General features: G+C 37.1%; 1 protein-coding gene across 2 annotated transcripts in view; it reads right to left on the bottom strand.

The window, feature by feature from the left end:
- The window catches only part of STAU2 (staufen double-stranded RNA binding protein 2), a 291840-nt gene extending 280208 nt beyond the window's left edge, over positions 1-11632 (bottom strand). Inside the window, exons 1-2 of one of the 2 annotated variants that reach the window (XM_077752437.1) lie at positions 11614-11632; positions 5433-5498 (exon numbers count right to left, since the gene is read on the bottom strand). In XM_077752437.1, the coding sequence (XP_077608563.1) occupies positions 5433-5450 (18 nt within the window). In that variant the 5' untranslated portion in view covers positions 5451-5498; positions 11614-11632. The remainder of the gene's footprint in view (positions 1-5432; positions 5499-11613) is intronic. The other variant, XM_077752435.1, reaches the window with a different exon arrangement.
- Between the last annotated feature and the right edge of the window lie 440 nt (positions 11633-12072).

The raw sequence follows: 12072 nt of genomic DNA, 5'->3' as shown, positions 1-12072 counted from the left end.
TTCCCTGACTTTGAGTAAGTCTTGCCATGCATCTACAGATCGGAACTCAGCCAAAAACTCGAGAAGAACACTCCAAGTGCTTCAGATCGCCAGAATGTATTCATGCTTGAGTGCACTTTTTTACCTACCTATATACTTACCCCTCTCCCCCTAAGTCTCTTCTCTCTGGCACTCTGCCCTGCAATTCTAACCATCTTGGCCTTCCCAAACTCTTATCTTTGTTTCCTAATCCCAATGAAAGTGAAATCCGTTTTGGTTCCTCCGCCTTGCACTGTAGCCTATATAAACAAGTGTAAAGAAGGTTTACCTCATTTGTTTCCATTATCTCAGGGAAACTAGTAAACTAGTGTAGGCTCTACCGTAAACTAGTGTAAAGAAGGGCTTACCTCATTTGTTTCCATTATCTCAGGGATCACAGTATGATGCCACCTATCATCCACTATCTAAAAATCATTGTTTACATATCTACATGTTCTCAGGTTGTTTGAGGAGGGAGAGTATATTACTGCTGCATAACAAATTACCCCCAACTTAGCATCTTAAAAAACAAGCATTTATTTTTTTTCACACAGGTTCGGCAATCAAGAACCAGCTTAGCTGGGTGGTTCTAGCTCAGGATATCTCATGAGGTGGCAGTCAAGATGCCAGCGGGCCAGTAGTTTACAGCTGGAAATTTGACAAGGGCTGGAAGATCTGCTTCCAAGAAGACTCAGTCAAACACTGTTGGCTAGAGGCCTCGGTTCCTTGTTAGCTGTTGACAGGAGGCTTCAATTTCTCACCACATGGGCCTCTCCATAGAGCTATTCACAACATGGCACCTAACTACTCTGAATGAGCAAGGGAAGGAAGGAAAGTAGGCGGAGGGCAGCACAGAGGGAGAGAAAAGAGGCAAAAGCTGCAATGTCTTTTATAACCTACCCTTGGAAATGATCTATTACTTCCACCATATTCTACTGGCCACACAATGTGTGAGAGGATTATACAATGGTATAAACACTAAGAGGCAAGGATCACTGGGCCCACCTTGGAAGCTGGCCACACAGAGGAAAAATCTTGTTATGTCAACATGGCAGAAAGCCAAAGTCCTTCTTACACATTTTAACCTCCTTACATTATTTTTTTCATCCTCTAACTATAGACTGCATCCTATGGTTTCAAGAGAGATGGGTAGATTGTAGATCCTACTCCATAGCCAGACTTGAGGAAAAAATAAGAGTAAGTAGAAGCAGCTTTTAAGAGAAAAGAATAGAGTTCTTGATGCCAATTGCAAACGAAGAGAGCACTTATAGCAGACCTAGGCATGAGAAACGTCCAAGTGCTTTTCATTCTCCCAAACAACTACTCTACTCTAATGACCAATCTAAATGTCTGCCTCCTTTCTCATCAATCTCCAGAGCTAGAGAGCAACAGCAGCAGCAATATAAGTAGCAGTAGCTATGGTACCAGGGCCAATGCTAAGCATTTTGCCTTCATCAGTTTAATTACTCCTCACAACAAGCCTGTGAGATAGGTTATCATTATCCCTTAAACTCTAAGTCTTGGTTTCTTGATAATCCTACTGTGGCTTTATAGTTTGCAGTGTATCTTGGTACAACTTTTTTCTTCCTACATAACACCTGGCTCCCCCTCCCACTCTTCTGACTCTGAAATACTGTGTTGTCCTGCCTGACCTCTCATTCTACTTGAGGCAAGCCTTAGAGATTCCTCCAGCTCCTATGTTCCCAAGATCTAACAGCAACACTCTTTCGAAGAAACCACCAGACTAGTGAGACTGCTGTTAATACCCTGCTGCTGACTCTCCCAGTGCTACAGCTGCCTAATATAGACTTCCCCTTAAACCCAGGAGAATACGTGCCCTGTCAAGTCTGCCTCACCAATGAACCCCAAAAACTTTGCCTTATTTCAGGCACTCACTTAAAAATGTTATTTCATAGCACACATGCCTTCTTAATTTATATTTGCTACAGCTTCCCCAGGGGTTCCCAAATTAATAATCAGAGAGAAAGGTCCAAAATATACCAAACTCCTAGTTAGTACAGTACCTGGAAACCTAGGTTCCCACTTGTTATTTACTGAATAATGAATGAAAAATATAAAGTAATGATTATAAATACTAGTTCAGAAAATGTTCAAGGGATTATAACCCAAATCATTTTATTTACAAATAAAAAGGAAAAGTTACTGGTGGACACATATAAACAATTCACAAAAGACAGAACACAAAAGAACGACAAATAGAAGCAAATCATAGAAATGCAAATTAAAATATCACTTTTTGTCAGATTGGCAAACATTGAAAATTTGTCAAGAAAGTAAGAAAAAAGGCATTCTAAAAGATATAATTTTGTATTTTGGGCATTTATGTGTCAAATATCTTTAAAATTTGTATACTTGTTTGACCAGTATTTCCGTTTCTAATAATTAATTACGGAAAATAATGGACAAAGGAACATAGTTATATGTAAAAAAAGAAGAAAAAAATCACTGTGGCACTAACTATAATACAAAATCTGTCCAAAAATAAGGGTTTGATTAAACAAATTTAGTACTTCCAAACTGTGAATTATTAAGTCACTTCAGACTATTATATTATCCCAGTTTTTAAAATAACATATATTCACTTAAAAACATACCTGCATAGAAAAAAATAATCTAGAAGTATACACCCCAAAATGTTTAGCTGTGATTATCTCTGTAAAAGAATAGTGTAATTATTTGTGATTTTTTTCTTTTTGTTTATCTCTACTACCTAATTTTTCTACATGGGTTGTACACGGATAACACACATTCTTAAAAGGCAAAAATAAAACTGAAGGGCACAATTTAAAGTCAGGAGTGCCATTACTGTAACGGAACACAGGACATTCCCGTGATCCCTAAAAATGTCAGGAAGAATTAATATCAAATAAAATATCAAATATCTGAACTCAACAGCCTTGTTCTTAATTAGTTCTAGGAACACACATGGAAGAATGTGTTAGTACTACTCAGGTGTCTTAAGTTAAAACAAACAAAATGACCTCTCAAATAAAAATTTGGTATGAATCTGAAACACAGTATTGAAAATAACTCAGTAAAAGCCTCAACTGCTTCAAGATAAGTGTCAGCTTCAACCGCATTTTCATACTTTTTCACAGTTATCTTAAGACGTCCCATTCTAATGGGAAAGCAGTCACCATGAAAAAGATAAAACATAAATTTAAGTTTGGCTGAAGAAAAAATTTTCTCTATAACTTCTATTCCAAATCGGATTAATTCTTCCCCTCATACTTGAACATTTGGGGGGGATGAAACTTAGTCGATAACAAGAGAGTCCTGAGGTGAGTCTAAAAACACATGTCTGTTACCAGGACAGCACATATATCTCCAAGCACTGTGTACAATTCCAGCCAAAGCACACAGACCTGCTTGTGGCCTTGCAGAGCGTTGCCTGGAATTGTCTGTAATGCCTGATTCAACACGGCCAGTCGCACCAACAGGAAATCTTCAGTAGGACTAATCTATATAGATTTTATAGATGCTGACTGGCATAAAAAGAATGTTTATTTCCACCTGTCTGCGGTAGAATATGAAACAAATTATTCTTCTGATTGTACCCATATAATAGCAGGTATCCATACACTTAGCATCAACCCAAACCTACAACATAGTTTGCAAGACATGTCACCTAAACCTCCATCCCACAGCATGAGACACCAACTATGAAGGCACAGAAAGCACCAAGCATGGTACAGCTTTAAGATTCCTTTATTTTTTCTTTTTTAATGTTCTTATTTATTTCTAGGAGAGAGAGAGAGACAGCGTGAGCAGGGGAGGGTCAGAGAGAGAGGGAGTCACAGACTGAAACAGGCTCCAGGCTCTGAGCTGGCAGTGAGCACAGAGCCCGACGCGGGGCTCGAACCCACGAACCGCGAGATCATGACCTAAGCGAAAGTCGGACGCTTAACCGACTAAGCCACCCGGGCGCCCCTAAGATTCCTTTAAACTTACACTAGTATCACCTTGGATGAAAGCAGTATTTGTTGCAAGAGAAAATTTCCTAGTACAAGGAGAAAGTCACAGAACAACTCTGCATAAGAAAGAAATTGTATGTTAATGGCATTTTTCTAAAGCAAGCACAGAATACCTAAAGCGACAATACAGTTATGCAGTTATTGTTGAAAAGAATGGAGATTTCCTTGCTTTAGTGACAACCCCAGCACCATCTATGCACTCATTCAGCAAATACAAGAAAAACCATATCCAACCAGAACTAATTCTAGGACCTGGGGATACAAGAATAAACCAGGAGAGTCACTACCTTCATGTAGCATACAGTCTATAACAAGGAACAAAGATGTTAAGCAAACAATTAGATATTTGACTAGAACTGCAAATGTTAGAACATCATTAATAAAAGGGCAGGGTGCTATGAGAGCAAACACTAGGCTTCAGAGTCAAGTGAGCCAACCACAGCGGACACAGAGGCCCAGGCAGAGGCAATCTATACAAAGCCCCTGCAGCTGGAACAATGACCTCAACCAACCCAGAAACTCAGCCTGGTGTATCAAAGCATTGGGACTGTTTCTTGGGCCCATATTAATTCTGAGATGCATAAAGATACCCAAGTCAAGAGATCAGGTTGGCAATGGCTACATGAATGTGGACCTCAGAAGAGAGAGCTAGGCTAAGTATATATAAACTTAGAAGTCACTGGCTGAGAGATGGTGTGTGATGCACAACTGGAGGCTATTACTGAAGCTGAGCTGGACAGGGCAGGGGTGGGAGTGTATTACTTCGTTAAATCACTTACACACAAAATTCGTTACTTCTTGTGATCAAATTAATTATTTTTCTCTTGACTTACAAATCTGAAATTAAAAAAAGTATTTCCTAATAGTATACTTACAATATAATGCCCTATTTGTTCAGAATGAATAAGGTGAAATGTATAAAGTCCTTGGAGAAATGCCAAGCCCTAACAAAAATATTCCTTTCAGGAGTCTAAGACATTATAGGCTAAAATTTATTTAACAAAATACTTCCTTCTAGCCTTTTCCAGTGCCCCAGAAAGGAACTTTTTTTTTTTTTAACATATTGATATAACTACTTCACAAGATCTGTCACTAGAAATGCTTTCAGTCTACAGAACTGCCACCTACTGAAGCTAAATCACAATTATAAGCAGTCTGAACTCACTAAGTCTTGGAAGGATGGAACATCAAAAGGAACAGACACACCTGCTCTGCACACTGAAAAGTTAACAACTTTGAGAACTATCACTATAATCCTTAAACAACCTGCCCTACACAGTCTCCTATGATGAATATATAGTACGTAATTGCTCTATAAAGCGGTGGTCAGGTCATGGTTACAGAAAAGCTGGGTTAAAATGTTCCACAATTTATGGCCCAAGCACCATGTAAGTAGGACATGCCTTAACACAAACTCACCTGATTTATTTGAAGCATGTTAAAACAATATTGACCAAACTGCTGTATCCCTCACGGCTCCAAAAACTGGAAAATGAAAATGAAGAAATAAAGTTCAACTTAGTTGGTAATCTCAATGATTAGCAATTTAAACACATGTCCTTGATCAAAATCAAATAAAAAATGGAGTAGAACAAGATCAACATAGAACTTTCTATGATGATAAACACGTGTTACTTATCTGCAGTGTCTAATCCAGTAGCCACTAGTCACACATGGCTACCGAGCGCTTGACATGTGGCTAATGCAACAAGAAAGTAAATTTTTAATTTTTTAAAAATTTTCTTTAACATTAATTTAAATTTAAATAACCATATGTGACTGGGGGGACAGTGCAGATGTAGGCTGAAAGATGACCCTTCTGGTTCAGAGATAATTCCAGCAAAAGTGAAGCTATTAAAAACAATCTGAAAATTTCAGATTAAAATTTAATATACTCAAACAAAGTTTTAAACAGCTTTGTTTCCAAGCTCTATAAAATAAATTAAGCCTAAAGAAGACATAACACTTACTCTCTAGGTGGTATGGAAGAGTACGCAGTAAGATAATCCAGCTGGGTTTTTTTTTTTCTGTTTGTGGTTTTGTTTATCATCATTATAAAAGCAGCATGCACAATAAAATTTCACATTACAATTTTCAGGAAAAAAAAACTCACTGTCCTGACATATCCAACTGTTACATTTAGATTTGTTTCCTTCTGGGTCTGACCTCCCCACCATAATTATATTTCTTTGCATGTGGCAAACCTCTTCTACACTTAATTTAAATAGATACCAAAGAAGAACAGAAAACCCAAATCTATAAACAAACAAATAAATCATGGGATCTTACAATGTAAAAAGTTTACATAAAAAATAAATTATGGGGGCTCCTGGTTGGCTCAGTCAATAGAACATGAGATTCCTGATCTAGGGGTTGTGAGTTCAAACTCTGCATTGGGCATAGAGCCTACTAAAAAAAATAAGAAAAATGAATTATGTTCAGACACTACCTTCAAAAAAATTTATCTAAAAAGCAACAACACAGTCTTGAAGAACTAAATCCAAATCACTTGGGTAACAATCTTTTATGCTGTGAAACTTTAATATTAAATTTTCCTTCAGAAGCAAAGGTTCTTAATATATACACACAACACACACACACACAATACATTTTATACATATACATACACATAGATTCTTATATATACACACTCATGTATACCGTGTGTGTATGTATGTGTATACATAGGATTACCATTTTCCCAAGATGACACTGACTGAGGTCAATTCAAATGAATTTGAAAGTTTTCAATATACATATCTTAGCGATGTCAGCACCTGTAACGATTTTTATATTTTCCAAAAAAATCATATATTGTAGAAACAGCACAATGGCTGAGGATCAGTGAATTTGAATATTATTCCAAGCTCTTCAGGAGATTACCCGTTGAGCCTTGGCAAACTACTTTGTGTGTCTTTTGAGTTCTGTTTCTTTCTTTCTTTCTTTTTTAAATCTGTAAAAAGTAAACTGAAGTCACTGTGGTAGGCAGCCTCTAACAAAGAGGATACAACAACAAATGAGATCCAGCTCACAAGACTGGGTTACAGAAAGATCCCAACTTCCATCTTGGATGTTACCTGCTCTTGTTCTCCCACCTGTCTGCTCTGAAGCAAACTAGCTGCCACACTGTGTGCTGCCCTTTGGACAGACCCAGATAGCAAAGAACCAAGAGAGGCTTCCGGCCAACAACTCAAAAGAAACAGAAGCCTTCAGTCCAATACCTCCCAAGCAACTGAATCTTGCCAAGAGCTACATGAATGAGCTTGGAAGCAGGTCTTCCTCCAGTCAAACTCTCAAATGAGACCACAGCTCCAGAGCTGACCTGCAACCTCTAAGGGGCCTTAAGCAACAAGTACCAGATAGGCTGCACCCAGATTTTTAACCCACAGAAACTGAGTAATAAATGTTCGTTGTTTTAAGCCCTTACTTCCCGGGGTAATTTGTTATGCAATAAATAAGACAATCCATTCAACTCTAAAATTCTATACTCCTATGGTCCTTTAGGTATTAATGAACACACCCAGGTAAACCAAAGAAATTAATTCCCTGTTTAACATGAGTAAATGAGTTACATTAGAACTTGAAAATGATAAATTATGAAACTTGAACATATACAATTTATTCAAAAAAAGAAATCACTTAAAAATGCCACAGTAGTCATGGTAGTAAAATATACTAGGTATAACTAAAAATATAGACCCAATTTTCATTTTTTTCACTGAAAATAATTCACTTGGAAGTTAAATCATGATTAAGTCACTAAAAGCATCTCAGTGATTTAGTGTCCCTTACTTTTTAGAATTCTCCACTCACCAAATTTGAGAAGTCCTATTTTGTTTTTATCTAATATAAGCCTCTAAAAGTTATAAATGCTTATCTATAGACCTTTACATGTTTCTTCAATATTAGAGTTTGTTTGTTTGTTTTATTTTAATTCCAGCATAGTTAACATACAGTGTTATATTAGTTTTGGATATACAATATAATAATTCAACAATTCTATACAGTACTCAGTACTTATCAAGATAAGTGTACTCTTAACCTCCTTTAACTATTTCACCCATCCCCCCACCCACCTCCCCTCTGGTAAACATCAGTTTGTTCTCTATAGTTAACAGTCTATTTTTTGGTTTGTCTCTTTGCCTTGTTCATTTGCCTTGTTTCTTAAATTCCACGTCCAATTGAAATCATATGCTATTTGTCTTTCTCTGACTGGCTTATTTCACTTAGCGTTATATTTTCTAGATCCATCCATGTTGTTGCAAATGGCATGACTGCATTCTTCTTTATGGATGAATAATACTCCATTGTGTATATATACCCCATCTCCTTTATCCATTCATATATCGATAGACACTTAGATTGCTGCCATAATTTGGCTATTGTAAATAACGCTGCAGTAAATACAGGGGTGCTCTTTGATATTACAGTCTGTAACACTAGTGGGCTGATTGCAAGAAGTGAGCACAATAAGACAGAAGGTTACATTTTTTGAAGTTCTAATCTTCCGATACAAAAGGTAGTTGTAAGTAAAGACAAAACTGCTTAAAATTGACCATAAAATTTTAAGTATTCTGTAAGCCTCTCCTTCACAATTATAAAGATCTATATAAATTAAAACATGAAACTAATATGTCTATAACAGCACTCCATGAGGTAGCTGAATAATATTCTGAACTTATTCTCTTTTTACCAAGTTATGAAAATTATATAATATACTATAAAAATACTATAAAATATAAAAATATATACATAAATTATAATTCAGAACCACAGTATGGACAATTCAGAATGCCCACAGGGACACATCTTTAACACTTCACTCCTTCTTTACAGACATGCCTGCTCCACTGTCCTACATTTAAAACAACTTAATAAAACATCAATAAAATGCAGAGCAGCTTTATACTCCCTATGATTTCATAAAATCCACTTCTCCATCCACTATCAAAAAAGTTTCCAGCTGCAGTTCATTCCAATTACAGCAAAGTACTTTTAGAGAAACCTATTCACATGTCCCAAAAATGCCCTACAGTGTTATCCCGTCAGGCACATTAGGACACGCAGTTCCAGATTCCAAGCTACTACATGAAAACAGGCAGAGTAATTTACGGAGAGAGGGCACTACCAACTGTAGAAGATTTGCTGCTCATGAAGAACTGAAGTCCAACAAGTATGTGAAATGTATTGCTGATATAACTTGCTGCTTTTATTATCAGATTTTACCCATGTGATAAATTGAAAGCTGTACAAAACTTCAACATTTGATTATTGCTTCATAAAACAGCATTATTAAATTAATTTCTCTACATATTGTTATATTAGCACCATCCCACAACTGACAGGCAATCTTCTCTTAAATGCTTTGCTGGACAATATGAAAAGCAAAACAATTACTATACCATTCATAGGCTCCAATGTACCATAAAACTAAGTATCAGCTCAAAGCTTCATGGGGTCCTTAAAAAGCATTAGAAAATATTTTTTTAAATTTCATTTCTTTTTAGAAGTAGGCGCCCAAAAAAACTTTTATGTAAGAAAAGCAAATTAGGGGCGCCTGGGTGGCTTAGTCGGTTAAGCGTCCGACTTTCACTTAGGTCATGATCTCGCGGTTCGTGGGTTTGAGCCCCGCGTCGGGCTCTGTGCTGACTGCCAGCTCAGAGCCTGGAGCCTGTTTCAGAGTCTGTGACTCCCTCGCTCTCTGACCCTCCCCTGCTCACGCTGTCTCTCTCTCTCTCCTAGAAATAAATAAAGCATTTAAAAAAAGAAAAGCAAAATAATTTAATATAAATTTTAAACTCTCTTAAGAGCCTGTGAAAGATTCTAAGTATATAGAAAACTCACCACCAACCAAGAAAAAAACTAACATTTAACAAACACTAATGTTATATACCACATGCTCTATTTTGCCATTTTTATATTAACTCATGTAATCCTCATCATCTTGGGATGTAGGGGTTATCTCTGCTTTTCTAGAAGTTGTTACATCCCCATAGTCCACCGCTAGGATTAAAACCTACTATGGTCTGGTGTGAAGTCCTCATCTCTTTATTACACATTAATAAATACATAAATAACAAATACGTAAAGACTTCACCTCTTAAAATTTTTCCTGTCACAAAGGTCTTGATCTCTCAGACAACATAATGGCAAGGTTCCTTTAGAACTTTGGTGATTTATTTAAAATCAAATAATTAGATACATATAAATTATAATTATTATGGATTCTAGACACTCATCTAATATTTTCTTGAGTGCCTATAAGAGGCACTAATATATCTACACATAATTTGATCATACTGTGCATGTCTCCAACTACTCAGTCTCACAGTAACACAATTCAATTTTACAGTATCTAGGCTTTTCTCTTTATTATGATCTGTACACATAAATTATCAGATACCCAGAACTCAAAGTGAACAAAAGGAGGGAGTAACAGTAAAGAGGTTATCTACAAAGAAAAAATCCCAACGTATTGGCCAATTATATCTTCCAGAATCTGATCCTAAAACAGGAAAACCACTCAGCCTCACTTTCTGTACTGTTTACACACTGAAAAGTCTGATCATCTTAGATATTTCCGATATTCTTGGTTAAAAACCAAACCAAGCCACTCTTTCCTAGAACTTCATCCAGGCAAGCCAAGGAAGCTAAAATATAAAATGTATATGGTTTTCCATGCTGATGAAGAATAAAGATTCACAGTGTAACTTACCCTCAATGATTAGGGAAAAAATATTATGTACATATGACAGATCCAGATCTAGTGATAAGTAAATAAAATGGTAACAGGTGAGTCTGAGTAAAGGTTATATGAATATTCTTTGTATTATTCTTATTCTTGCTAGTTTCCCACAAGCCTGAGATTATTTCCAAATAAAAAGTTAAAACTTAAAAATTACATGGCATTCCATCTGTAGTTAACAATACATATTCTGATTATACAGCAACATTTTTACAAATACAAAATGGATTTCTGAGGAAAAATTCAGTAATTTGTTAGGAAATATGCACCATATCCTACCAACTAACGATCACTTACAAATAAATTTCAAACTACACTGCTACATAATGACATGTGGCAATGGTGACTTGAGCTGAAATCATAGCAGGAAAAAAAGCAGCAGCATACACACCCCATAGTTTGGTATAAATGCCTCACAAATTTAATATAGGCCTGCTGCAAAATGCAGCAAATCTACAATTCCAGTGATAGAGGAGATCTCTGGTTTGCAGCAAAATATAGACAAACGGAAAAATCAAACACTTGCCATATTACAAAACAACTGAGATACAGGATGTCTGGGTTTTGATTGTTTTATTAACTAATTTTTTTCCACCGCAGCTCAAGTCACAATAGTATATTTGAATCATCTTTAGAAAGGACTAGGAAAAGAAATGCCCTCCTGGAGAAACGTTGCAATCTTTTCTCCTACAAGGTTACTATTATCCTGCCTCCCCATCACAATTTCGAGTTCAAGTGTTCACCCTGGTTTCTTAAAATGTAAGGATGCATCAGAAGAGAATGCTCGCCAAAAGTTCACCAAAATTGTGAAATCAAAATATTAAAAATAAGGGTTTTCCGCTAACAGTGAAATACCTTTAAAGGATCATCTCCATCGCTGGTGCCGGAACCGCCCACTTCAAAGCCCTTTAGTGCATTCCCTTAATTGAACGGTCCACCACTACCCTAGGAGTTCTTAACCTTTTGGGGGTGTGGGAAGCGGCGGGGTCACGCTGAATATGGATCCCTTCCAAAGAAAATTATTCACAAATGCAGAATTCTGCACGTATTTCCAGGGACTTCCAGAAGCCCGAGGCCATTATCCCCGCCCCCCTCCCTAAGGATCCCAGTTCAGCGTCTCCTCGATTGCCTCTGCAGAACACCCCCCTCATCACAATCCCCGGCTCCCCCGGGAGGGACTGGAGGCTCTGCCCTCACACAGTGGATTCTGTAACCGATCTTTGTCTCTCCGCCCAATTCCCTTCACCTCGGCAAGGTCACTAACTGCCAACTACCCCTTTAAGCCGAGCCCTCACGGTAGTACTTCTTAACGAG

The sequence above is a fragment of the Crocuta crocuta genome, unplaced genomic scaffold, assembly GCF_008692635.1.
Source record: "Crocuta crocuta isolate KB4526 unplaced genomic scaffold, BGI_CrCroc_1.0 scaffold141, whole genome shotgun sequence".
Classification (NCBI taxonomy): domain Eukaryota; kingdom Metazoa; phylum Chordata; class Mammalia; order Carnivora; family Hyaenidae; genus Crocuta; species Crocuta crocuta.
Note: the sequence above shows the minus strand (reverse complement) of the source record. Positions and strands in the feature narration are given on the sequence as shown.